This window comes from Hypomesus nipponensis, chromosome 7 (assembly GCF_054491055.1).
Source record: "Hypomesus nipponensis isolate SF chromosome 7, ASM5449105v1, whole genome shotgun sequence".
Taxonomy (NCBI): Eukaryota; Metazoa; Chordata; class Actinopteri; order Osmeriformes; family Osmeridae; genus Hypomesus; species Hypomesus nipponensis.
Genome location: NC_140367.1, coordinates 14,645,302 through 14,670,067, shown reverse-complemented (window position 1 = coordinate 14,670,067; position 24,766 = coordinate 14,645,302). Strand labels below are relative to the sequence as shown.

Here is a 24,766-nt window from a genome sequence, read left to right as displayed (position 1 = left end):
GACGTGGCCCTGACTCTAGCGACTAGGGTTCGAATCCGGCTTGGGTGTTTCTACATTTCTACATTTCCTGTCAATCTCAACTGTCTTTGTCTAATAAAACCAAGAAAATACATACATACAAATACATATTAAAGGAAATGGAAGCTAGTCACACTGACCTTGGCAGGTGCGCTCGTCAGTGAGCAGTTTGTGACCCTTCTGGCAGCTGCACTCAAATGACCCCACTGTATTTCGGCAGAAGTGGTCACAGCCTCCGTTGTTCTCCTGGCACTCGTCTATGTCTGGATGGATGGAGAGGGAAGTAGAGAGGAAAAGACAGGGAAAGAGGAGAAAGGATGAAGGGCAGAAATACAGCATTACCAACTGCCTTTTGGCAATAAACAAATGGATGAATGATAAGATAACTGATGATAACTGAAATGATAACTAAATGATATATAACTTTCTTAAATTAAATGAAGACAAAACCGAAATCCTACTATGTGGCCCCAAATCCAAAAGAGAGATGCTTACTAAGAATCTAGGAGGCTTAACCCCCTGTCTTAGACCAGAGGTGACGAGTCTCGATGTAATCCTGGACTCAGATTTGAATTTCAACTCTCACATTAATAAAGTGACCAAAACAGCTTTCTTTCACCTGAGGAATATAGAAAAGGTACGACCATTCATAAAGCAAAATGATGCAGAGAAGTTAATTCATGCTTTTATATCCAGCCGGCGTGACTACTGTAACGCACTTTTCACTGGTCTTCCCAAGAAAACCACCGAAAGACTACAGCTCATTCAAAACTCTGCAGCTAGATTATTAACCAAAACTAAAAGGAGAGAACACATCGTCCTAGCCACTTTACACTGGCTCCCTGTTACCTTCAGAATTGACTTTAAGGTATTTTTCCTCACATACAAAGCTCTACACGGACAAGGACCTTGCTAAATTGCCAACTCCCTTATAAACTACACACCAGCTAGAACACTGCGATCATCAAATGCAGGCCTATTCAAATACAAATAGGTCACCAGAGGTCACCAGAAGCAGTCATAAGAAGATTGGTGATTCTGCCTTTGCCAATTACGCCCCCAAACTATGGAACAAATTACCCATGAATATTAGAGAAGCAAACACACTAGACATTTTTAAAAGAAAAAACCTACCTTTTTACCGAAGCCTTTAAGTAATTTTATCTCAAAAGGATTTTACTACTTTTTTTAGTTATATTATTGTCCTTATAGATATGCTATTTTAATTATTACTTTTGTCACTTATATTATTGTTTTTATTGATTTTATGTAAAGCACCTTGAGCTACAATTCTTGTATGAAATGTGCTATATAAATAAAGTCTTACATTAGAGTTACATCTATTTTCTGTTGGTTGGCGTGAGCACACACAGATGCACAAGTGCGTACACGTGGGTTTGTGTGTGTCAATATGTAGATGGTGCTTCCATACAGGTTTGGACCACGGTACCAATATGTTGCAGAGCATGGTCAACCTCATTGACACATATATTGTCACAATGCATGCTAACAAAGCACAGATATGTTCTGGAATGTAACTTCAATAAACAGCACTGCACTATGCTGTACTGTTCTGTATTATACTATACTATATTATTACTATTATTACTATTATACTACACGATACTGTGGTGTACTGTACTGCACTATACTATACTAATACTGTACTGCATTAAACTCTACTATATTATACTACACAATACTGTGCTGTACTGTACTGCACTATACTATACTAATACTGGACTGGACTGCTTCCATTCAATATCCAGTCCGATTGGATTTTGGATGGATATCCTACCATCTGTATCATTCTGTGCTCCCTCTCACATGTGTTTTTATCTTCCCTCCCCTTCTTTGGTCTGCTGCTGAGAACATTACTCTGGTGTGAGCATGCAGTTGTCTGCTATGGTAAAGGGCTTATTCTGCGGGGGTTATCACTGTCTAAACTTGTGACACACCCTTTTCTTCCTGGGACCAAGTGAGCTTAGCATAGCTACAGTACATATACCTGAGGGAAGGTACACCACTCAGGGACTCAGCCAGAGAAGCATCGAGACAGAGAGAGAGAGATCGAGAGAGAGTGCCAAATCTGTCTGGACCGCACCAGCCCGGGAGATCCAGTGCAGATGAAACCTGAGCTCTAACTCCAGGTGTCCACAGACAAGCCCATCAGCAATAATAAGTTAGCGGGATTCCCCCCAGGGCTGATGTGGGCAGCGGTGCCAATGCCAAACCTACCCTTCATGCTAGCACCCACCCTCACCCCAAATACCCTCAGCTGAACCCACAACACTGCCCCAGAGGAGCAGGGGAGTAACGGGAGAAATGGTAACCGGAAGAGAAGTGGGATCATACCAAAAAAGGAAAGGAGAAAGGGAGGATGAGAACAGAGGGAGGGAAGGAGGAAGAGGACAATGGCATGGCAGATTACACAGGCTAAACCCTTTTTGATTGGTGCTCAAAGTGATGAAAATGGCTGGGGATTAGAGTCTAAGCCTTTGACCTTGGAGGTAAGTCAGGCATGAGACTGCCTAGACTCTAGGAGAGGGAGGAAGGGTGAGGGAGAGGAGATAAGAACAAATAGAAGAGGAAAGGAGGAAGAGGATAAAAGAGGATAGGAGAGAAGGAAAGAGTGGGGGGAGGTGTTGGGGTCAAAGAGAGATATAACCCTAACCCTAAGAAAAGGAAATAAGGGTTGTGAGTGAAAGGATTTAAAAAATTAAGAAGAAGGGAATGGAAGTGGGGGTGTTAGTAAATGGCAGGACAAATACAGGGAAGACATAAGGAAAGTGAAGAGGACAGACAAGAAAGGAAGAGGTGGAGGAGGAAAAACAAAATAAGTGAGAGGAGAGATGGGGAGATAGAAGGGAGGACAGTCAGAGAGTGAAAAGCTTGCTTCTAACCTCGGCTTAAGTGCGTCAGCCAGTCCAATCCTCCATCCAAGCCAAGTGAGATTAGTTGAGAGCAGAAAACGGAGATGGCATGACATTAAACGAGAGGAGGAGACATCTTGACAGTGTTTTGTTTTTCCACAGTTTCAAACTAGGGTTGTCCCTATTGGGTTCTTTCTTTCTCCCTATGCCATCCTCCTTCTCTCTCTACCACCTTCTCTCTCGCACCCTCTCTCTCTCTTGCATCAATGCTGAGAGGTATTATTTAGTGAAAACAAAGCAATGACTTGGCCTGTCTCTCCCTACAGTTTTACTGGGAGAGGTACAGTAGTAAATATGTCCTCCTTCTGCATCTCCTGCCTTGGGGGGGTTTGGTCTCCATCTGGATGGGTTAAAAGGGATTTCCTCCTATCAGAGCATAGTGGAGAATGGATTTGTAAGGGGGATGGAAGAGGATAGGTGATGACTGGAACTCCTTGAACCTATTACATCATTTCAGGTTTAACTTTCTCTGTCACATAGGTTCTCTTACTCTTTGTACAATTTGTTTGCCCTACTTTGCCCTCCCTTTCTGCCTCTGTCTATCTCTCTCTGTCTCACTTTCTCTACAGTCACTCTGTGGCTCTGTTCTCCCCCTAAGGGATGTCGGATCAGTCACTTCTGTCTTTTCAGTTCGGACTACAGCACTGATCTTTTATCTTTCAGGACAGGATGGATGTCCCTGACACTACCGCCAGGTTCACACACGCACATGCATCTTTGTCTGCACACACACTCTCTCACACATACAAAGACACACAAGTAATTCCCCACAGTATCCAATACATTTTTTCACAATTGCTACAGTTTTTCACGATTGCTAAAACCCATTTCTTAAAAAAATTACCAATTATCTCAAAACTGTAAACACAAAACCTCATCTTCAAGCACAATTTACAAAACGCTCAAAATCAAACACTGCTTTCAAATCATAAACAAAGTGATAAAAAGTATATACACTATCAAGCAGTCAGTAAACAATACACCAAAAAATAGAAAACAGATAGTTCAAAACATATAGTTCTCAGGGAGAAGTACATTTTTTATCTAAAAACAAATTGTTATCCGTCTTTGTCTTTTGATGAATGAAAACATGTTCTATCATAGTAGCTCAAAATTGATCAGAAATTACTACTCTGCTTTGCTCTTTGCATTTTTTTGTTCTTTCTCCTCCTGTACCCCTATATAGTACTCTACCCTGCATCTCACTGCTCACAACTCACTCTTGTTCTTTGTTGATATGATCCTGCAACTGAGCAGTCAGTACTGTTACTGTAGCAAATGGAAAGCACAATGTTCAGGGCCATACAATTTGTTCATTGTACAGTATACAGCCTACAATGCACTGTATTACAGTATACAATACTACGTAAAAGGGACAAAAATCAAAAGAGTAAACATGTGATTCATGTGTTTCTTCTTGTCTTTGGGCTAGGTTAGACCAGAGCACTCCGTCGACATCACAAGCAATATTTTCCCACCTTCAACAACCTGTTTGCTCTCTGAACTGGCTTATATTTGTTGCGTCACATCATTTGAAACAAGTGAAATCAATTTTGAGTGGTTGTGTTTTGTCAATTATATGTTTTCTCTATTTGTATTTGATTGTTGCCATTTGTGTTTACCAGTATGGATGACAAGTGCATTACAGTGCAGAATTAGTTTTGAGAATGAGAATGTGTTTAGAGTTTTGCTGAAAAGTCTAAGTGAGATCTGGAAATAGTGTTTTACCATGTGAAATGGTTTAAGGTATTGACAAAAGACTGCACAATTAGCTACATGAGTTCAGGCTACTGAGAACTTTGTTCAGCCAATGTGTTTTAGTGTTTTAGCAATTGAGAAAAACTGTATCCAGTATGTTAGAAATGCCAGCAGAGACAGAATAAAAACATAGAGCGAGGTAGAGAGAGAGAGAGAGAGAGAGAGAGAGAGAGAGAGAGAGAGAGAGAGAAAGTGGGTGAGAAGGAGAGAGAAATGGGGGAGGAAGAGAGACAGAGATAGAGAGAAAGAGACAGTCTGGCAGCCGTGACCACTGGCACAGTCACCACATCACACCAGGTTTACTGGCCACTGGGGATGCCTGCGCCTAATAACTCTGTATATAATTCCCTTTAATAGCCCTTAAACAAGCTTTGAGCTTAAATAAATACTTTAAAATGTCCACACATCTTGAAATGATAAAGCACTGTCTGTGTGTGTGTGTGTGTGTGTTTAAATGATAGAGGCAGACAAGACTAAGAGAGGGAAGGAGAAGTGTTTAACGAATGTTTTTAGCCTGACACAAAACGAAAAATAGGCAAAAGGGGTCAAAAGAAAGAGGGCTCATTCAGGGAACTGGCCAAGAGAGTCGGCTAAAGAGGGATGGAGGGGTTGGAGAGGTGCAGCTCATGAGAGAACAAGAAAGTTTCTCTGTGTTTTTCTGCGAGAATCATCTAGGGTGGAGACACCTCGTGGATACACATTGCACAATGCACCAATCACATTGCACTCTTTATATCTTACATTACATTTTTACTTTGTAAATTAGTGGTTAAAATTATTTAGATCCTGTTGAAAACAGGAACAGACATTTTATATTTTCTATATTTTATAATTAAAACTTTTTACCACATGCACCTTGCTGCCATAATAAATTCATTGTTAAATGAATTACTTGGTAAATAAAGCTGATTCTGATACTGCTTTGGGCAGTGGTCAGGACAGTTATTTAATTCCCTGTCCAGTTTCTCTCTCTTTCCTGTAGTATGCTTTCTCATTTGTCCTGTCTGTCTGTCTGTTACACACCCAAACAAGCACACACACACACAATCCCTGACAGACATGTAACAGTGCCTGATCAATACTCTTCTCTCGCTGCGATCAATAACCCCATCCTAAGGCTGAATTTCCTATGTCTTTGCCTGGCATTGCATGGTATTACTGCTGCCTGTCTGCTTGTTTGCATGCCTGCTTTCCTGCCCACTTGTCTGTCTGGCTGCCTGACTTACTGTTAGCCCAACGGTCTGTCCTTCTATCTGTGTACTTATTTGCCTGACTGTCTGACTCCCAGCCTGTCAAGTGTGCCTGCCTGACTGACAATTTGTCTGCCTGTCAACTTAGCGGTCTGTCAGTTTGCTTGCCATCACCTTTCTTATTTGCCTGCTGTCCGTTTCTGTTACTAAATAAATGTCTGTCTGCCTCGTTGTTGGGAAGATGTTGGAACTGGTGTTCAAAAATGCATCTCTGTGTAAGCTGAGCACTGTGTTGAACTCCAGTAGTAAAGACTCTCTCAAAGATTTAGGGTTACGGTACCAATTAACATCAGCCTTAGGTCAACCCAACGATGTTGAGCATTTATTTAGCAGTGGTAGTTGTTTATTTAGCGTTGTTCTAAACAAACAAGGATTATTGAGAATATTGAAGTGCATCTTGACCCATGACCTATGACCTCTGGGTGTATGAGGTCAAACCCAGAGAGACATAGAGAGAGTGGAGGCTAGAAAAAAAGGTAGAGGAGAGGTAAAGAGAGTATTTAAGAGAGAGAAAGAGTAGGAGAGAATTTGAAAAAAAAAAGCTCCTATTGTCACAAAACGCAGTTTACCGGGGGATAAGAATCACTCGGTCAGAAGAATTTGGAAGTCTTCACTAGCCTGTGTAAAGTTCACCTCAGGGCTATACGGTTCACTCCCTCGCTTGGGGAGACAGAGATAGACAAAAACAGCCATACAGGAAAAAAAGGTGAGTAGTTTTACAAAATATTTACAGTAAAAAAAAGCTATTAAGTGGAATGCACTGACTGAAACACAAACTTTTCCAAATAACCGGGGGATTGCAAGGAGGAGGAGGAGGTCTAGTTCACTATGTTTCGCTAAGACCCCCCTCTGGGTTTACTGGCTAATGTGTCCAGACGTCATGTCCAAGCCCAGCGTGTATTTACTCTAGGGTTATCCTCCCGCGCCTCTGTTAGCTTTGTCTCAAAGGGCTCTATTGTCGGATCATAACAAGGACGCTAACCATTGCGTTTCAGCCTTGAGCAGCAACTCTCTTTATATTATTTATTCATTTTTTCCATGGGGATGCCCAGATGCTGAGTCATGTGAAGAGCCTGCCATGGCATTCGCATGGTTTTCAGAAGAGATTACAGTGTGTGTTTTGGGAAAAGGACTCCATGACAAAGTCATAGCAGTCTATTAAATAAGTACTATAGTTTTCATGGTCGTTTGATTGGATTATGAGTTTGTTAGTGTGTGTTTTTATGTGTGTTTGTGTGCGCAGGGAGAGGAATGCAGGCCAGTGAGGACGTGTCTAAGGTGCCCATACAAGTAATGTGCAGCTGAGCAGCTCTGTCTCACTGCACCGACCACACACACACATGCGGACACAAGCAAACACTGCACAAACGCACACATATTGCTTGCGCCATTGTTAACCATCTCAGACATACAAACGACACAGACGTTAAAACACACGCTCATAACTCATCCACCCCCCGACAAGCACCTTCTAATCAAACATCTGGAACCGGTTCACAATCACTCGCCCCCCCCCTCTCTCTCCCCCCCTTTCTCTCTCCACCCGCCGAGAGCCTTGTGGTGAAACACCTCCTGTATCAGTGCATCTGTCATTGGAGAGAGGGAGAGCTGCCTCGTCTGTCAGAGCAGATGAAAGAGCGTTTATCAGACTCGGGGGATTTAAACATGTCCTAAATAGTTTATTTTGAAATTATTATGTTAGAGGGGCCAGACGGAGCATGTCCCTGTGGACCTGGCGCCCCGCTAAACACACGCACGTACACATGCACGCACACAGGAGAGAGAAATTAGACCACCTCACAGTGAAGCGCTTTCCTCCCCACTAACAACTAGTTTCAGAAAACCACTAAACACTAAAAATCTATGATCCGATAGTCTATACACCACAATAAACCATGTCCCAATAGCTACTGTGAAATGGAGTTACAGTGTGTGTGTTTGTGTGTACAATATCTGTGAGTGTGTGTGCATACCTGTGTGTATGAATGAATGTAAAAGGAATGCGTGCTTTGTGTGTCTTTGTGAGCGAGTGCATGCCTACCAGTAGCAAATGGCGTGGCAGTATGTTTTCCTGCCAAGGTAACCAGGGGATGGAGAGTGATAGATGTCCCTCGGCCAACATCAGGCCCATCAGGTGGGATTTATGGGGCCCATGGGCTTGCCTTAGCTAAATTATCTGGGCGGGACACAACCGGACTGTGGCCCTATCCATCTTCTCCATTCAGCTCTACCCTTTCTCCACCTTCAAAGATTTTTTCATTATTCTGCACCATAAATGTGGGGCTGTCAGATGGGCCACAAAGCAACATATAGACAGACAGAGAGGGTGGAAATCCTTCAAGCTGCAATGGTAGCTTACCATCGAACGGATGGACAGACAGATATATATACAGGACAGATGGACAGTAGGTCTAAGGCAACAGAATGACAGCCAAGAGCAGGAGAGCCGGTGGGCTTGGATAAAATTAACATTCATTTTTCTACTCTGGTATATTGCTACTACTCTGTAATACTATAGACACAGTCTGGTTAGATACAGAACATACTGTGTGAGACTCTGCAGTGTGTTTCTCTAACGTGTAGCCAGTTGGCACTATCTCTGTGTGTGTGTGTGTTTGTGTGTGTGTGTGTGTGTGTGTATGCTTGCATTTATGTGCAAGCATACACACATGTATTTGTCTGAGTGAGAGACAGAGCACCAGTGTGGGCCTCACTGTTCAAACAGCTCAAAGTTTGCCAATGCCCCATCTGCATGCTGGGCATAGACAGTATTTCACACACCTACATGTCACATTCTCCAACTGTGACGCCAGATTCACACACTCACATACACACACACGACAATGGGTGCATGGGTACATACAAAACAAGAGAGACTCAGTGCCACGTGAGTTTGTTTACAGCAAATCCACAGGCAAATCTCATTTGTTTACAGGGGTGGCAGCACAGCCACAGTCTCGGACGTCACCAGTAAAAACGCTGGAAACGGAAAGGTAGAGCAACAACAACAACTGCTACAGACCATTCATTCCCCAGGCCAGAGGAAGTGAGGCGGGCCATGGTGTTTGTCTTGGCTTCCAATCTTTTTGAGAAGGCTCTCATTCCAGCCTCTGATAACGAACCACCTTCGTTAAATGCCTCTGTCAACGAGCACCAGCCCCTGACCGTGTGACCCTACAATCGCTCTATATGTCACAACCCAAACAGTTCACCATACAGTGCTGTCCTTTTACCTGTCTCAGCTCCAATACTGTACCCTGCAACAACAGTTTTGTCAAACTGCACAACGCGTCAAATGAAACACACTGACCCACCCAAACATAAACACACTGTCACTGACCTTTGCAGGTCTTGCCGTCGGGTTGCAGGGTGAATCCTACAGGGCAGCTACAGCGCACCCCTGTGGCGGTGTCCTTACACGTCCGGTCGCAGCCACCGTTGTTCACCGCACAGGTTTCTAGGTAAAGGGATGGCGGGAAAGGGAGAGAGAGAGCGAGCAATGGACAGGAAAAGAGGGGGAGGGGCAGGATGAGGTAGGGATGGGGAGGGGAAGCCCGTTAACACATTGATGCTAACCCACTAACGTGATGCAAATCTAAGCAGCAGTGTGAACTGCCTGAACCAAGAAAGAGACAAAAAACAGGGGAGACGAGTTGGGTTGAGACAGGGCTACATGCATAGAGGGAATACAAAACACACAGACACAAGGAGGATGTCTGTGTGTATGAAGCATTTTCAAACCACCATGAGAAGCCTCATGAAATTATGTCTATCCTTGTACAGTGACAGATTGTTTAAAACCAGAGTCCAGATACAGTTATAATACATTACAGACAGATCATAAACATAGAGGATTATTTGAGCAAGTAATAAGACTATGCACAGACAAAATGAAACAAATAAACAAATGAGGCTGATTTGCTCAATGGATTTTGCAGCAAATGTAGCCCAGTTTCCAAAACACGGCAAGAAAACATTTGGTCAATAATGGAAAGGTTAGGATAAGTAAAGAGAAAACTGCGGTCTGAAAAAGTTAAGGGTAGGGCTTGAAACAGCAACTGTGTTTTTTTTCTCCCCCCTTATAAAATCTTGCTTGCTTGTGGCACTGATAAGTTTTGCACAGACTTGTGAAAATTGCCCTAACTAATCCCTGAGCAAACACCTCCAAACGGTGACTGAACCTCACCTGCGCAGCCTACTGTTGTCATAGTAAAGCCTGGCTCCAAGATCTCCAATAGACTGCAAGTAGTGCTGAGTGGGGCGAAACCTGACACATAACACTTTATCCTTATACGGTTCAATTTAACCTTAAGTTTACGTCAAGCAAGGATTTTGGAGGGGGGGGGGGGGGCATGGACACCATCTAGCCAAGCAGCAGATGGCCTACTATGCAGCATGGACACCTGGTTGCTAAAAAAAGGCTAGTGAGCAAACCAAAAACCGACATTGCGGTGGCAATATAATAATTGCTCACCTTGAGATGATTAAAATGAGGATCTAATGAGGTTCTAAAGACTTTATGTTTGTTCTTTGACTGAAGAAATGGGGGCAATAGAAGTAGTTTGGAAGGAGAGGAGAGGTACTCCATCTTCCAGGGAACGTATCTGATAAGTGCTGTAGGGTAAGACAATGGACTGCTGCCTACTGTGGCAGCAGTTTTCACTGTGCCTCAACAATGTGTGTACACGATGTATGTATGTGTGTCTGTGTATATATGTATGTGCTTTACAAAGTGTGTGTGTGTGTTTATGAGGGCTGGGGTAATGGATCACAGTGATTTATAGAGATCCTGGAGGGCCCTATCATTAGACCTGTGTGAGTACAGTCCTGCCTTGCGCCCCCCTCCTCCACGCTTTAGCCCCCTAGGCCAGGCCCAAGCACAGGAACCCAGACATGCCAACGTGACACATAAACACACTGATTGATGTGGACATACCTCCCCACTACCCCCACCCTATACATACACACACACACACACACACACACACACCTCTTCAAAGCAGACCCCTCCTTTGCCCCCTCCAGCCCCACCTACATATTTACGTCTCTTAATCCCTTCTACCACTTCTTTGGTGTGTTTGTGTCCGTGACAAGGAACCTCTCTCTACACTGGGAAGAGTAGTGAGGGTAAACCCTCACTCTGTCTCCTAAGAAATAATTGACAGCCCAAATCATTGACCATCTATACCACTGTGGCATAGAATTCAGCAAGAAAGCAATTACTGACCTAACGTATAATCATAACTTGACCCAGTATAGTGTAACATAACCTATTATTGTACCCTAGTTTTCACTCGGTCTTCTGAAACTAGACCAGACCAAATTCAACACAGTATTTCCTGGAAGAGAGGTGTGTTTTAGGAAAAATTGATTTGTGTACAATAATAACTTGACTCGTCGTTTTAGTTGCTCTCAAACTGCAGCACCCCCTCTTTTCCCTAAAAATATCTGCCTTTCCAGTACACATGTGCATGCACTCGAGCACATTCATCACATGAACAAAATAAACACATTATTTCTAGTGCTGTCAGTTTAACGCGTTATTAACGGCGTTAACGCAAACCCAAACTAGAGAGCATACAATTTCTGGGGAAATTGTGAGGGTGTGCTTGTGGCTGCCCCAGCTTTCCATACACTCCTGGTGTTTACATATTTCAAAAAGCATTTAAGTGTATGACTACAGTTCTGACCATTGTGTTCCCTTGATAATAAGTTTGTAAAAATGACATGCATCACTCAGATGGAGGAGAGGTGATACTGGTTGGTTGGAAGAGAAGGAGGCCAAATGTAGCTCATGAAGATGCAGCGCTAGATAACTTATTAAATTGTAATCAGATATAAACAACTTGTTGGTTGCCCTATTATGTCCTATTATCCTCCTATCATCGCCCTATTATGTAACTTGAACGCCCTGAACGGCATCATTTGAGTAATGAGGGCAAGCGTAGGCTTATTGATTACTTAAAAAACGTTAAGTTTCATTATGCATCATAGAGGAGCCTAGTTAGAGAAGGATTTAGCAGTTTAATATTAGAAGCCTATTTTATTAATAATTTTCAGAGTAACCTCAAACCTTTCTTTTGTTTCTTTGACCTTACATTTTCTTTGAGGGCTTAGTGGTCTCGGTTTAACATCATTATTTATAGACATAATTACCGGACACTGTTAGCTCGCAATGTAGACAAAGAATGCCCCTGCAACAAAGTTGTAACTTGGTAACAAGTAGCCAGCTAGAAACCGAGCAGAAGTTTGTAGCCATATAAAGGCCTATAAATATAGGCTACTTGATTTGGCTGCAAGATTCGCTGATTTTGAGTGTCCAAGATATGATGGATTCTGATCTGGATCAACAGTCTAGCCATGTAGCTAAGGCTTGTCCGGGAAGAGTACATTTTTTTTTAACGGCAAGTCTGGAAGATCAATTTAGGCTAGTGCTACTTGCCCCGATGCACTGGACAAGTTATTAAAACTCAAACAAAATAAAATGCAATGTTAGGCCTACTTCACGTTATGTGCCACTCGTTACGTCTATCGATTTTATTTGAGCGAATTCTGCATCAGTAAAACCACCAACCCAAGATCTCTACAGACCAGCTAATTTCCTGCTCAACACTTCAACGGGGGCTTATTACTTGAAAGATGAATTAGGCTATTTACGGTCGTCTCAGTTACACCATGAGGGGTGGGAAATACTGTGATTTGCTTAAGAAGGCAAATGGCTAGTAAAACATAACATTTCATAATAATTTCAATAAATCAAGCAGCGCAGCAAGACCCAGTAAAATGTATATCCTACAGCTAAGCAAGGCTGAAGCAGGCTGACATTAATTATTTTCATGAACAGACAAAGTTTTGACATTGACAAAGTTTAGGCTGTGGCAATGAAGTTCAGGTTAGTAGTCAGATACTTTCACCTATTGAAAAACTTTTGAGTAAGGGGAAAGCCAAACATGTTCCGTCGCCGTTTGACTTTCTAAACATCTCTAAAGAGATGTTTTTGTTAGCTACTCATTAGTGTCTCGGGTAGGCTACAGCGTTGCAGTGAGCCGCCACACTGATTTGAAACCACAGGTAATGGTCATTTCACCAACAAATCGTTTATTAATGTCAAAATAAATCCTACAACAAAAACGTATTTGTGAGGAATGTTTATTTTAACGATTGAAAACAGATGCATCATGACCACTGTAGTATGTGTTGCCCAAGCAACAGAGGCTAATGTCATGATGCTAATGCTTCAGTGAAATAGTAGACTACCGTTTCCGAAAGTAGATGTGGGCCTACTTACTTAATAATATCAGCTAATATTGTACATTACATTTCACAATTATGTTTCACACCACAAAGTAAAATGATTAAATATCACCCTGGCCTCTTTGCTTGTGGCGTTTCTGCAGCTGCCTTGCAGATTAGTATCCCCCAAGTTAACAGATGGGAAACTAATGTTCTGCTAGAGATAGTCACGCGAGTTTTCGTGACGTTGGTGACGTTAGTGGCGTCAGTGACTGTGGCTAGCAAGTTAGCCACCGTTAGCTTCACTTTTTGCCACAAAAACGTAATTTCTACTTAAACCGTGCAATGGAACATAAATCCCAATACAACCAACGCAATCGCTACCGAGACGAACCTTTTGACATCGCCGTTGTCTATGTAGTCCAAATATTGAGGCATCCTTAGGGGGGCGAAAAGAAACAATAAATAATAAATAATATATATGTGAGATAACAATGGTTTGTGCTCGCCGAAGGCAAGCACACCCCAATTAACGGCGTCAATTATTTTATCGCGCGATTAACGCTCTTTTTGGCCTAGCAAACTTTGTAGTTTTTTTCACATGCTGTTGCAACAACTACCGACGTTAGAAAAACTACAACACTACACCGGATCTAGCTAGACCGGAAACAAAACAACAGGCACGCCAAACACTCGTTTGGCTTGCGAGCTGGCTAAAGAGTAGTAGCAGAGCCCGTTTACGGATATTAGACATTCTCTGGTAGTAGGCTAACGTTACGTTTTGAGTGGATGACGAGCGCGAGATGCCGAAATGGATGCCAATAAGATTCTGAATGGAAAGTTTGCTTTTAAAAAGTTGCCAAATGGTTCTATTGACAAGACCAGTGATCTGTGTGTTTTGTCGTTGTAAACTGAGCTATCATCGCAGCACGTCCAGTCTGAAATACCACTTGATGCCCAAGCACACAGCTGATGCGAATTCTCTGCCCCCTCGTCAAAGCCAGGCGATTGCAATGTTGTTTTCAATAAAAAAAATATTTGCACAAAGCAATCCGAACCACTTTTCTATGTTGATAAGAGCATTAAAATTTGAAAAAAGATTGGGACAAAAAGAAATCAGGGACATTTAGAATAGATAAAAATGTGCGATTAATTGTGATTAATCGCGAGTTAACTATGACATTAATGCGATTAATCGCGATTAAATATTTTAATCGTTTGACAGCACTAATTATTTCTTCTAAGACTTCACCGTGGCTCTGACAGTTAGGAAGAAGAATAGAGATATTATAGAGACAGACAGATAAACAAGGGGTTTACAAACATACACAGTTTGTATTACTATTCTCGTGGGACTCACTATTCAGTCCTATTCCAAAATCCAGTTTTTCTTAAACCGTAACCCAAAATCATAACTTCAACCCTAACCATAGCTCCTCAACCTAAAACTATCCCTAAGATCCTAATCCCAACCCTTAATGTAATTCTAACCCTAACCCCCCTAAAACACCTCGAAGTAGCACTTGAACTTGTGAGGACCACAACAATGTCCCCACAATATCAAATTGTCCTTGTTTTACGATTCTTGAGGTGACTTCTGGTCCCCACATACACAGATCTGCTCACACTCCTCCAACCGTAAATCTGGCCAAGCATATACACACTCCCAAGAGCAGAAGACACAGCTGACAAGATCTTCTCTCTGCGGTACCTACATCAGCTGTCAGGCAAGGCCCCAGCTGGAGATCACGCAATTTGCTCTGACTTACACAAACACAAAACACACATATAGACCGTCACTCTCTCCCATCGGCCACATCTTTCCCTGGGTGACAGGTTTATTAGGACTCCTCAGGCGAGGTTGGTACGTTGCCACCTTTGCCTTTCACACCTTCCCTCATATGTTGTGCACATGGTGGCTTTGTTAAGCTGGGATTCAGCCCTCAATACCTTCATTTCTATTGACTGAACATCAATCCCTAATAACAATATTAACCTTCTATATTAACCACTCCTTCTGTTTTTTCTATTGTATTTTCATGTTTTTCATGATAGATTCAATTGCCACCTGAGCTATCTTAATCAGTCTGGGTCTGGTGCTGTCCAATGGACCGTGCCTTCAGAGTGAACTGCAGCAGAAGCGTGGAGACAACAAACGCTGTGTGTCTATCCTTCTGCGTGGTGTGTACACATGTGTGTGTCTCAGAGAAGCATGGAGTGCAGTGTCAAATATAACACGAGGCTGCTGCTCCGGCCATGGCAGAAGACTGCTGCAGGAGAACCACCCTAACCTGAGGCCTGAGTGAGGTGAGCCACAACCACGGGCACACAAATACATACATCTTGTACACACACAAACACATACATGCAGAAGAATAGACACACAAACACACACCTACAGAAAGAAAGACATACACAGACACGGTACTCTGACATCTGCCAAGCTTTGCATTCAAAGGGAGTGGATTAAACACCCACACACATCATGGTACACTGTATAACACGGACATGTGTGATTGGAACATACACAGCAGCAAACATGGAGTTAATTGTGTGAGATGAGGAGCATCACGGGAACCTTGTCTGAGAGGAACAGAGTCTGGGTCAGGCAGGGTTGAAGTAGGAGAGAGAGAAAGAAATGGAAGTAAGTCAATTATGGAAAATTAGATCAAAGAGAAAATAATGGGAACTGATAACAGGTTGAGGAGAAAGGAGGAGGATTACATTTATTACCTACATAAACCCCCCCCCTCCCCCCTTCTGCTTCACTGGCCAAAAGTGGACACCTGTTGGGGTGAGATCAGCACCTGTAAGGAGAGGACTTGCCAAACAAACACACACACACAGATACACTCCCGTACCCTACATAACTGTAGTAAAAAGTGTAGGAAGATTCCCTTGCAAAATCGTTTTTTTTTCCCTCAATGGGATAACATTAATAAATAATGGTTAAAAAGTGTACACTAGTTGACTGAGGGACAGGCTGGATCTTGTAACATGCATACATAGATTAAAGTCTAACAATGGGCCTGCATGTATCTGTCATGGATCTTCCTACGGGAAAAAGAAAGCGCAAGCTTAAATTTAGCGACGAGCATGAAGTAACAGCAAACCTGAACATATTACAGGGCAAATAATTTACATTTACATGTAATCATTTAGCAGACACTTTTATCCAAAGCCACTTCCAAGAGAGAGCTTTTCAAAAGTGCATAGGTCAATGATTATAAACAACGAGATAGCCCCCAAAACTCTGTTCCTACAGGGAGTCAGGTGGCTGAGCGGTTAGGGGATAGGGAATAGGGCTAGTAATCTGAAGGTCGCCAGTTCGATTCCCGGCCGAGCCAAATGACGTTGTGTCCTTGGGCAAGGCACTTCACCCTACTTGCTTCGGGGGGCACCCTACTTGCTTCAGGGGGAATGTCCCTGTACTTACTGTAAGTCGCTCTGGATAAGAGCGTCTGCTAAATGACTAAATGTAAATGTAAAGTGGATTAAGAACTGAGGGCCTCATTTATCAAGGCCTTTGCGACTGTTTCCAGGCGTTAATTGTTCACAAAGACTGACTTAACCAATGCAGGCTACTTACAGACAGGGCACACTTGGGTAAAATCGCAATACTGCCTGCCACATGAGCGAGAACAGGCAAGTTGCGCTTTCAATATGCATTTGTGGGAGAGTCATGGGGAAAGTGGGAGGGTCAGGGGGAAAGTGGGAGGGTCAGGGGGAAAGTGGGAGGGTCAGGGGGGAAGTGGGAGGGTCATGGGAAAAGTGGGAGTTCCACCCAAAAAGGTGGAAGGATACGCGCACTTTACGCATATCCTTCCACCTTTTTGGGTGGAACTCCCAATTATATATTCTGCGGTATTTACAAAGACTGCCAGTAAGATCGTGCCTCTATTTTCTCTGCCCCTTAAAAGCAGCTGTAAACCAGGAGTGTGTTTTCCTGTGTGTACAAATGTACCTTATTCACTGGCAGCAGTGATCCGAGCAAGGCAAAGGCATAGGCAAATTTTTTCCGAGGGTGTGGATGTTCTTCATGTTCGTATGCTTCATGTTTTCGTTACCCACAATGTTTTGGGGGCTATCTCGTTGTTTATAATCATTGACCTATGCACTTTTGAAAAGCTCTCTCTTGGAAGTGGCTTTGGATAAAAGTGTCTGCTAAATGATTACATGTAAATGTAAATTATTTGCCCTGTAATATGTTCAGGTTTGCTGTTACTTCATGCTCGTCGCTAAATTTAAGCTTGCGCTTTCTTTTTCCCGTAGGAAGATCCATGACAGATACATGCAGGCCCATTGTTTGCTCTTTTAGAGGTGCGCTAATTACGCTAAAGGCAGGAGTATGCGCTGATTGCCTTATGAGTGTCAGGTTTAATGAATACTACGCAAAATGAGGAAGCATAGCGGGCCCTATTATGGAAAACAGACGCAGCATAAACTGTGCCATTGTTAGTAAATGAGGCCCTGAGTATATAACAAGCCTGTTACTGTACCTGAGTCTGTACCTGAGTCTGTTACTGAGCCTGTTACTTAGCTTGTTACTGAGTCTGGTACTGAGGGTATTACTGAGCCTGTTACTGAGTATGTTACTGAGTCTGTTACTTTACCTATTTCTGAGCCTGCAACTGGGTCTGTTATTGAGCCTATTACTGTTACGGAAAATGCATTTTACTGTTACTGAGCCTGTTACTGAATCTTTCACTGAGCCTGTCACAGAATCTGTAGCTATAACCAGACCCTGTCTACGGAGAGCCTGTCCACTCCCTATAAGCCCCATTGTACCGAATTTGGTTGCAGTTCCACCAGAGTTCCACTGGGGGTGATCGCGGGTAAGTGCAAAATGAATGGGATCTTTCTATGGTGCTAAATTATTCTCTTTCGCCTGATTGTCGTTGAGTAATCTCAGATTTGATTGTAGTTTTTGCAAATTCAACATGGATTATAGGTCGAAAGTTGAATGAGCAAGTACTTATGTCCTTTCGATTTCTTACAGGGTGAGTCGTTGTTGCCCATAACACACAAGCAATCTGCTCATGAATGCTGATTGGTTAGTGAGGGACTGGCTACGACCAGAGATCCCGCTTGATGGCATCCGAAGCGGTACCAGAATGCCAGAGTATTAGCAACATTAGCAACAACATTAGCAAACCAAAACTCTAGCACATGTATTGACAGGGAGAGCCTAACCTGTCACCTGTGTTGTCGATGCCTCGAGAGAAAAAATGAACTTGCAGAGTTTGCCGGAAAGCATTATCTCTGGCCGTACGATGTGTATGACGTCATTGACATTTTAAAAGGCTTTTTAGAACAAAAAGAAAAAATCTAACACCCAGCAGTGTGTATTTTTTTGCTTTTCCTTTCGAATTCAACATTCAAATTACTAGACAAAAATGTATATCCTGAGAAAAGTGGATTTTGAGGGGTATAGCTTCATAGACCTCCATTCATTCTGCACTCGCCTGTGTGCACCATTTATGGAACTAGAGTGGAACTGCAACCAGTTCAGAAGCCGGAAGTTCCCAGAGAGTAGCAGTTCTCCCCATATTAGACATTCTCTGCTATAACTGAGCCTGTTAACTGCAAAGTAAACAAATGGAATAAATAGAAGAAGAGAGGTGGGTGAGACCCAGCAGAATAGGGCTGCTTCAGGCTCCCAGCTTTAAAAGGGGAGTGCGGATGGTTTTAGTATGGAATTAGGGGGGTTGGGGTGTCACCAGTTTTAGTATGATTTTAGTGGTTAGTCTGGTTAGTGGTTACTCAGAGACATAGTGCACAGCAAGTGTAAGAGTAATGGTTTAATTCTTTGACCCGTTCAAATGACTTGCTGTCTGTTGATGAAAGGGTCTTTGTAAATTATACTATTAACTCGTCAGGTAACTGGAGCCAAAAAATGCTTCTCCTCCTGCATGGCATACAGCGGTTTTGATGAGATGTTATTATGATGATATGTGTTTCTCACTGAGATAGACTCCAGGGAGACACAGTTGATGTCAGGCAAAAAATTCTCCAAAAACTACAGTTTTTTCTAATAACGTAGGCATGCTTTTTGACTTCACCTGCGTCCACCTGTCCACCTGAGATTTTATTGAACAAGGGCCCATAAAATACTTCACTATGAAGGTCTGGACAACAAATACTGGTTGTCCCCTTGAACAATTGCCCTAATCAAAGCCAAATATAGAACACATCTGGATTTCCTCCCCTTGTAGGGTAAACCTGGAGACATTTAAAGAAAGGTTTGGGTTTGAATGGAAGGGAAGTAGGGTAAGCCAGACAGGATACCTCATGGAATGACTGCATGTTCAACATTTAGTTATATTCAGATCACTATTGATTCAACCAAAACCTTTTGGTTGAAGCTTTCTTTGAAAGTTTATTAGCATTGTCGGAATTACAAACAAATGCTTAAGATGTACCAGCTGCTTTTACATCAATGTCATGTTGTAATTTCTCAAAGTACATTGAAACATTTTGGATGGATCAGCTTAACCGAAGTTTTTGAAAAATAAGATGCATTTTCTATAAACCGCACCCCACCAGAATGGGAGCTTGTGTTTGTAAATCGGAGTATAAACCGCACTGGAATATATGCCGTACTTGATACAGGAACAATGATACCAAATTGCCAAGCAATGCAAGAGTATAGGCGATCTTACAGTAGGGTGAACAGGTGTCCTCTTTTCGAGACCTAAAAAATCGTCTGGGATTTTGCCTTGGCGATGCAACTGTAATTGCGGCATGCAATACACTACTACCCCCCCTCCCCCTCCCTGCCGCGACAAAGTGTCCTCTTTTTGCTAGCTCGGTCATGCAGCTGTTTGTTTTACAGAAAATATTACGAAATGTTATGTTCTACTAGCCATTTGCCTACTTTAGCAAGTCACTGTGCATTTCCAAGCCCTGATAGTGGAACTGAGACGACACAGTAAATAATTCCTCTTTCAAGTAAGCCCCCATTCAAGTGTTAAGCATTACATTAGCTGCACGGTCTATAGAGATCTTGGGACAAAGCCACTCTTTTGTTCAAAAACCGTAAATATAATCCATACAACCACAAGAAAACTGTAAAATTGGGGTACAAGACGCGGCTTTATTTCCGGAAAATATGGTATATAGTCTATATGGAGTGGACATGCAGAATAACTGTTTACACCAAATAGTAATTTGTGTCATCAAGTCATTTAAGTTCCTTGACCTTGTCCCCTATTTTATTTTAAATGTATTTAAAGAGTGTCTGTCCCATCTCTGAAGCCTTATCTAACCGGGACACCAACTTTTAGTTCTTAGTAGAAACCTAGAGAACGAGACATACTTTAGGTAAAGGCAGAGAGCAGGAAGGAGTGCAGCAATCAGTTTCAGTTTGTATTTTCACTATATTTTAGCCTATATAAAAACGAAAAGCTTAGGGGTTGACCATGTTGGTAAGAAATATTAAATCAAATGGATCATTCATAAAAAATGGTTTTACAAAAAAAGTGTGAACATTTAAAAAGACTAAATAAAACTACATCAAAAAAAGAGAGAGGAAAGGGGGGATACAAGCACAAGCGCCATGGCAACACATAGAAAGAGGAAGAAAAGAGTTACCCATAAGTAGCCGCCGTTTCACCCGCTTGTCCACATCAGCTACTGACGTGGCATTGAACTCAGAGCTCTCAATTGCAGCCTCATCTCTCTCTAAAACACAAGTGACAAGGGGACAAACAGTGAGCAGTAAGGTTAATGAGAAGCCCAATGTCCAATCGCCCGGCCTCAGGCCCCTGCCCACACCTCTTGGCGAATGAGTAAAAACCAAAGCCAAGAAGCAAGAAGCCATGAAGAAGCGTCAAAATCCCTGTTAGCGTGTTAATCTCCCCAACCCAAAAAACAAATTGAAAAACCCTGAACCCCAAAGCAAAAGTTGTTATCAAAAATCAGTGTCAGTCTTTAGCTGTGGATGAGGATGGTGGAGGTCGGGGGGGGGGGGGGGTATTAAAAAACGAAATAATTCAATACACAATTATGATAATTAGTTGTGGTGGGGAGTGGGGAGTTTAGAAGTTTGTTGTTTGTTGCCACCGGTGCTGTTTCTGTCTTCCATACCAAATGGCCACACAGTGTCAGCAATGATTCCCTCACAACAGCACAAGAGTACAGGACAGGGGAGAAAGAGGAACAGGAGGAGGATAGAAGATGAGCAAAAAGAGTTTAAGACAAGCTGCAGAAATGTGGAAGGGGGTTGGGTGTGATGTGAGTAGGGTGTGTGTGGAAGAGGTAGGGTGAGGTGTGAAAGAGATAGGGTGAATGGGTGTGGTGGGTGTAGGATGGAGGAATGTGAAGGGGGTTGGGTGGAGGGGACAGGGTGGGGTGTGCAAGAGGTACTGTGAATGAGTGTGGAGGGGGTAGGGTGGAGAGTGTGGATGGATGTGAAGGGTATAGAGGGTGAGGGGTTTAGTGGTTGAAGGGTGCATAAATATAAAGTGGGTATGGTGGAGGGGGTAGAGTGGGGTGTGAAGGTGGTAGGGCGGAGGTGTATGGTAGGGTTAGTGTGGAGGGGTGTAATGGGGGTAAGGTGGAGGGGTGTGGTCAGAGCAGAGTGTAGTGTGAAGAGGTTAGAATGGAGGGGTGTGGTGGGGGTAAGGTGTGGTGTAGAGGGTGTAGGGCAGAGGGGTGTGGTGGGAGTAGGGTGTGATGTAGGGGGTGTAGGGCAGAGGATGTGGTGGGGGTAAGGTGTGGTGTGGAGGATGTAGAGTAGCAGTTTGTGGTGGAGGTGTGGTGTAAAGGGGGTAGGGTGGAGAGGTGGAGAAGTGTGTTGGTACTAAGGTACAGGGGAAAGAAGGGATAAGTTGGAGGGGTGTGGTGGCGGTTGGGTGGGATGTGGATGTGATGTGGGTAGGACAAAAGAGAGACAGTGGATGAGAATGAGAAGAGAGGGTGAAGAGAAGCAGCGATTGAGAGGGCATGCAGAATAGAGGAGGTATTCTGGGGGCAGTGCTGGTTGCCTGTTTGTCTATGGAACACATCAACTGTCTGTAACAGTCAACACTGGAAAACACTTTCCCAAACCGAAGGTGCGCGGGGGGAAGGTTTGGAGAAGGTCGGGACAGTTAGAGTGGCATGCAGATTCACAGCTGTTGGGCAGCAGTAGCAGGGGCAAAGTGTGAGAAGAGGGGGGTAAGGAGGGAGGAGCAGTAGGAGGACAGGCGCAATGGGTATGCTCGGGATAGGCCTGGAGTCTGGATATCTGGGAAGATAGGGTGTCTTTCCCTGGGACAGACAGGGGAGGGGGGTGAGTAAGCTCTGAATGAGCATACTTCTATGAATGGGGGGAGCAGGGGTAGGACACTGCCACTCAGTACAATGGGGCCTAGAATCGTGTTTGATGTACAGAGTCCTCGTAAGGAGCGGGCAGGGGGTTGGGGGTATTCATTAAATTCTTTCCATCACCCTCGTTTGGCCCATTTCAACCACCCCTCTACCCCCCAACCCATCTCCCGCCTGGACCCCACCCACTTCTCTCTGAGGCAGTTTGTTTGTTAAGGACTGGTGGACAAAGCAGAGGACTTACTGAAGTACCCTCACAGACGAAAAGAGGCTTTATGATCCTTGGGTAACGGTTAGGGGTTGTGTGTGTGAGTCTTCACCTGCATGTGTGCTTGAGCCCATGTCTGTCTGCAAGCTAGAATAGAAGGAACTGAGTATACTTAAGTGTTTGCTAGAGATAGAGAGAGGGAGAAAGAGCAAAAGAGAAAGGAGAGATTAAGTGCATGTCTACATGGGGGAGGTTGAGAAAGACTAGGTCAGGAAGGGGGGGGGTCTCCAGGACCATAAAGGACTGGAGGGCAACTTACATATGGAAAGGATGGGGTAAGGAAGTTGATCTATAAAACACTATTACTGATATACGTGTCGACAACACTATATAGAGCAGAAAGACAGAGGTTGCAATTAATGTAGACTTGAATTCACAGGTATAAATTCAAAACGGTAACAATGAAAAATGAAAAACAATTATAAACAAATAAATAAACGCAGAGCAGACTCTACCATGCAGCCAGCCAAATGGAGACAGACAGAGGACTTCTGATTAGCGACAAAGATTTTATGAGGTATAACAGTAGACACGTTAAAGAAAAAGGCATGCTTCAGCGGTGGGGAGGGGGCCACGAAACAGGCAATTGATTTTTATTGAATATTCGGCGTAGGGCCTGGGCTACACATCGGTTGTCTCTGGGCTGGGCAGTTATGGAGAAAGGGATGGATTGTTGAGGTGGATCAGATGCTAGGCAGGAATTTGGTGCTTGTGTGGGGGTGAGAGGTGACGGCCAGGTCTTTGTGGTTTCAAGATATTGATTGTTTTGTTTCTAGTTTTTTGTGCTCTGGAGGGGTTGCACAAAAACAGATTTTTTTTTCTGTGGCAGTATCGGTTTTTCTTTTCGGCAAGGAAGGAAGGGAAGAGCAGGAGGTATTGGAGTAGGGGAGGTTGTTGGAAGCTCTATGTCAGATCAGGCTGCAATTGAGATGTCTGTTCTTACCCTGCGCCCTCGGCCCGCCCAACAACCACACTGACTCATCGTGAACATTTTTGTTTCTCCCTTTTCTCTTTCCCTCAGATACAACTATTTATGCACCTCAAATAACTCTTAAACTTTTGTTTAGGAACACAATTTTGAACATGGATGCTCAAGACAAGACAGGCAATCAGTAACTATCACCAGAAAGTAGGAGGAGGAATAGAGAAGGAAGAAGGGGGAGGAGGGAATAAAAGGAGAAACCAGTCAAAGATGGTTGGGACAACATTTAGGAGACTTGGAAAAATATAGGCCTTCTCTTCACTCTACCAGAGAAAGACAGAGGGAGGGAGAGAGAGAGTGACGAGACAGAAGGGGATAGAGAGGAGAGGAGGGTTCACGTTTGCTTTCACTCTACATGGAGCTGTCCTCTTCTTAGTCATCAAGTTTGTTCTCATTTTCTGGATTGGCTGGAAGGCAAAGAGTTAGGAGCACATCTGAAGGCAGACCTGTTAGAGAAAATTTCTGCTGATTATTGTGACATTACTATTTTCTATTGATAGGAGACGGAGATTAGAGACAGTGTTCTAGCACAGCAGGAATACAGTCCTCAGGAGAGAGAGAGAACGAGAGAGAAAAAGGAGACAAAAAGTTTAGATAAGCAGACGAGAGAGAGAGGCAGACAAGAGAGAGAGAGGTCTCCAGTGTTCCAGCACAGCGGGAAGGACAGCCCTCTGTGACATGCTTGCGTGTAAAAAGGGCTATACAAATAAATTTGATTTGATTTGACAGCACATGGGAATGAAAAAACAAGTGTATCACAGAATGTGTTGTACCTGTAATTCATTCAAAAGAAGTGTGTAACAAACATATATATAATTCCAGTTCTTACAGTCTTGAAAGACCCTGTTGTGGTTACAAAAGTGCACCACGTCATGTACAACTTCAGAGCTAGATTAGATAGACTGAGGGCCTCATGTACGTACATTTACAAACGTAACGTTATTAGCGCCATGGCCAACACGCAGAAAGCGCATGCTGTGATACTTCAGTTTATGTCGTATTTATGAAACCTGCA

The 24,766-nt window shown here is 43.3% G+C and overlaps 1 protein-coding gene across 4 annotated transcripts in view; it reads right to left on the bottom strand.

Moving 5' to 3' along the window:
* scube1 (signal peptide, CUB domain, EGF-like 1) overlaps positions 1-24,766 on the bottom strand; it is a 210,236-nt gene that overhangs the window by 11,983 nt on the left and 173,487 nt on the right. For all 4 annotated transcript variants that reach the window (XM_084701293.1, XM_084701294.1, XM_084701295.1 and 1 more), the window contains 2 exons: positions 9,300-9,416; positions 159-281 (listed from right to left, as the gene is read on the bottom strand). In XM_084701293.1, the coding sequence (XP_084557419.1) occupies positions 159-281; positions 9,300-9,416 (240 nt within the window). The remainder of the gene's footprint in view (positions 1-158; positions 282-9,299; positions 9,417-24,766) is intronic.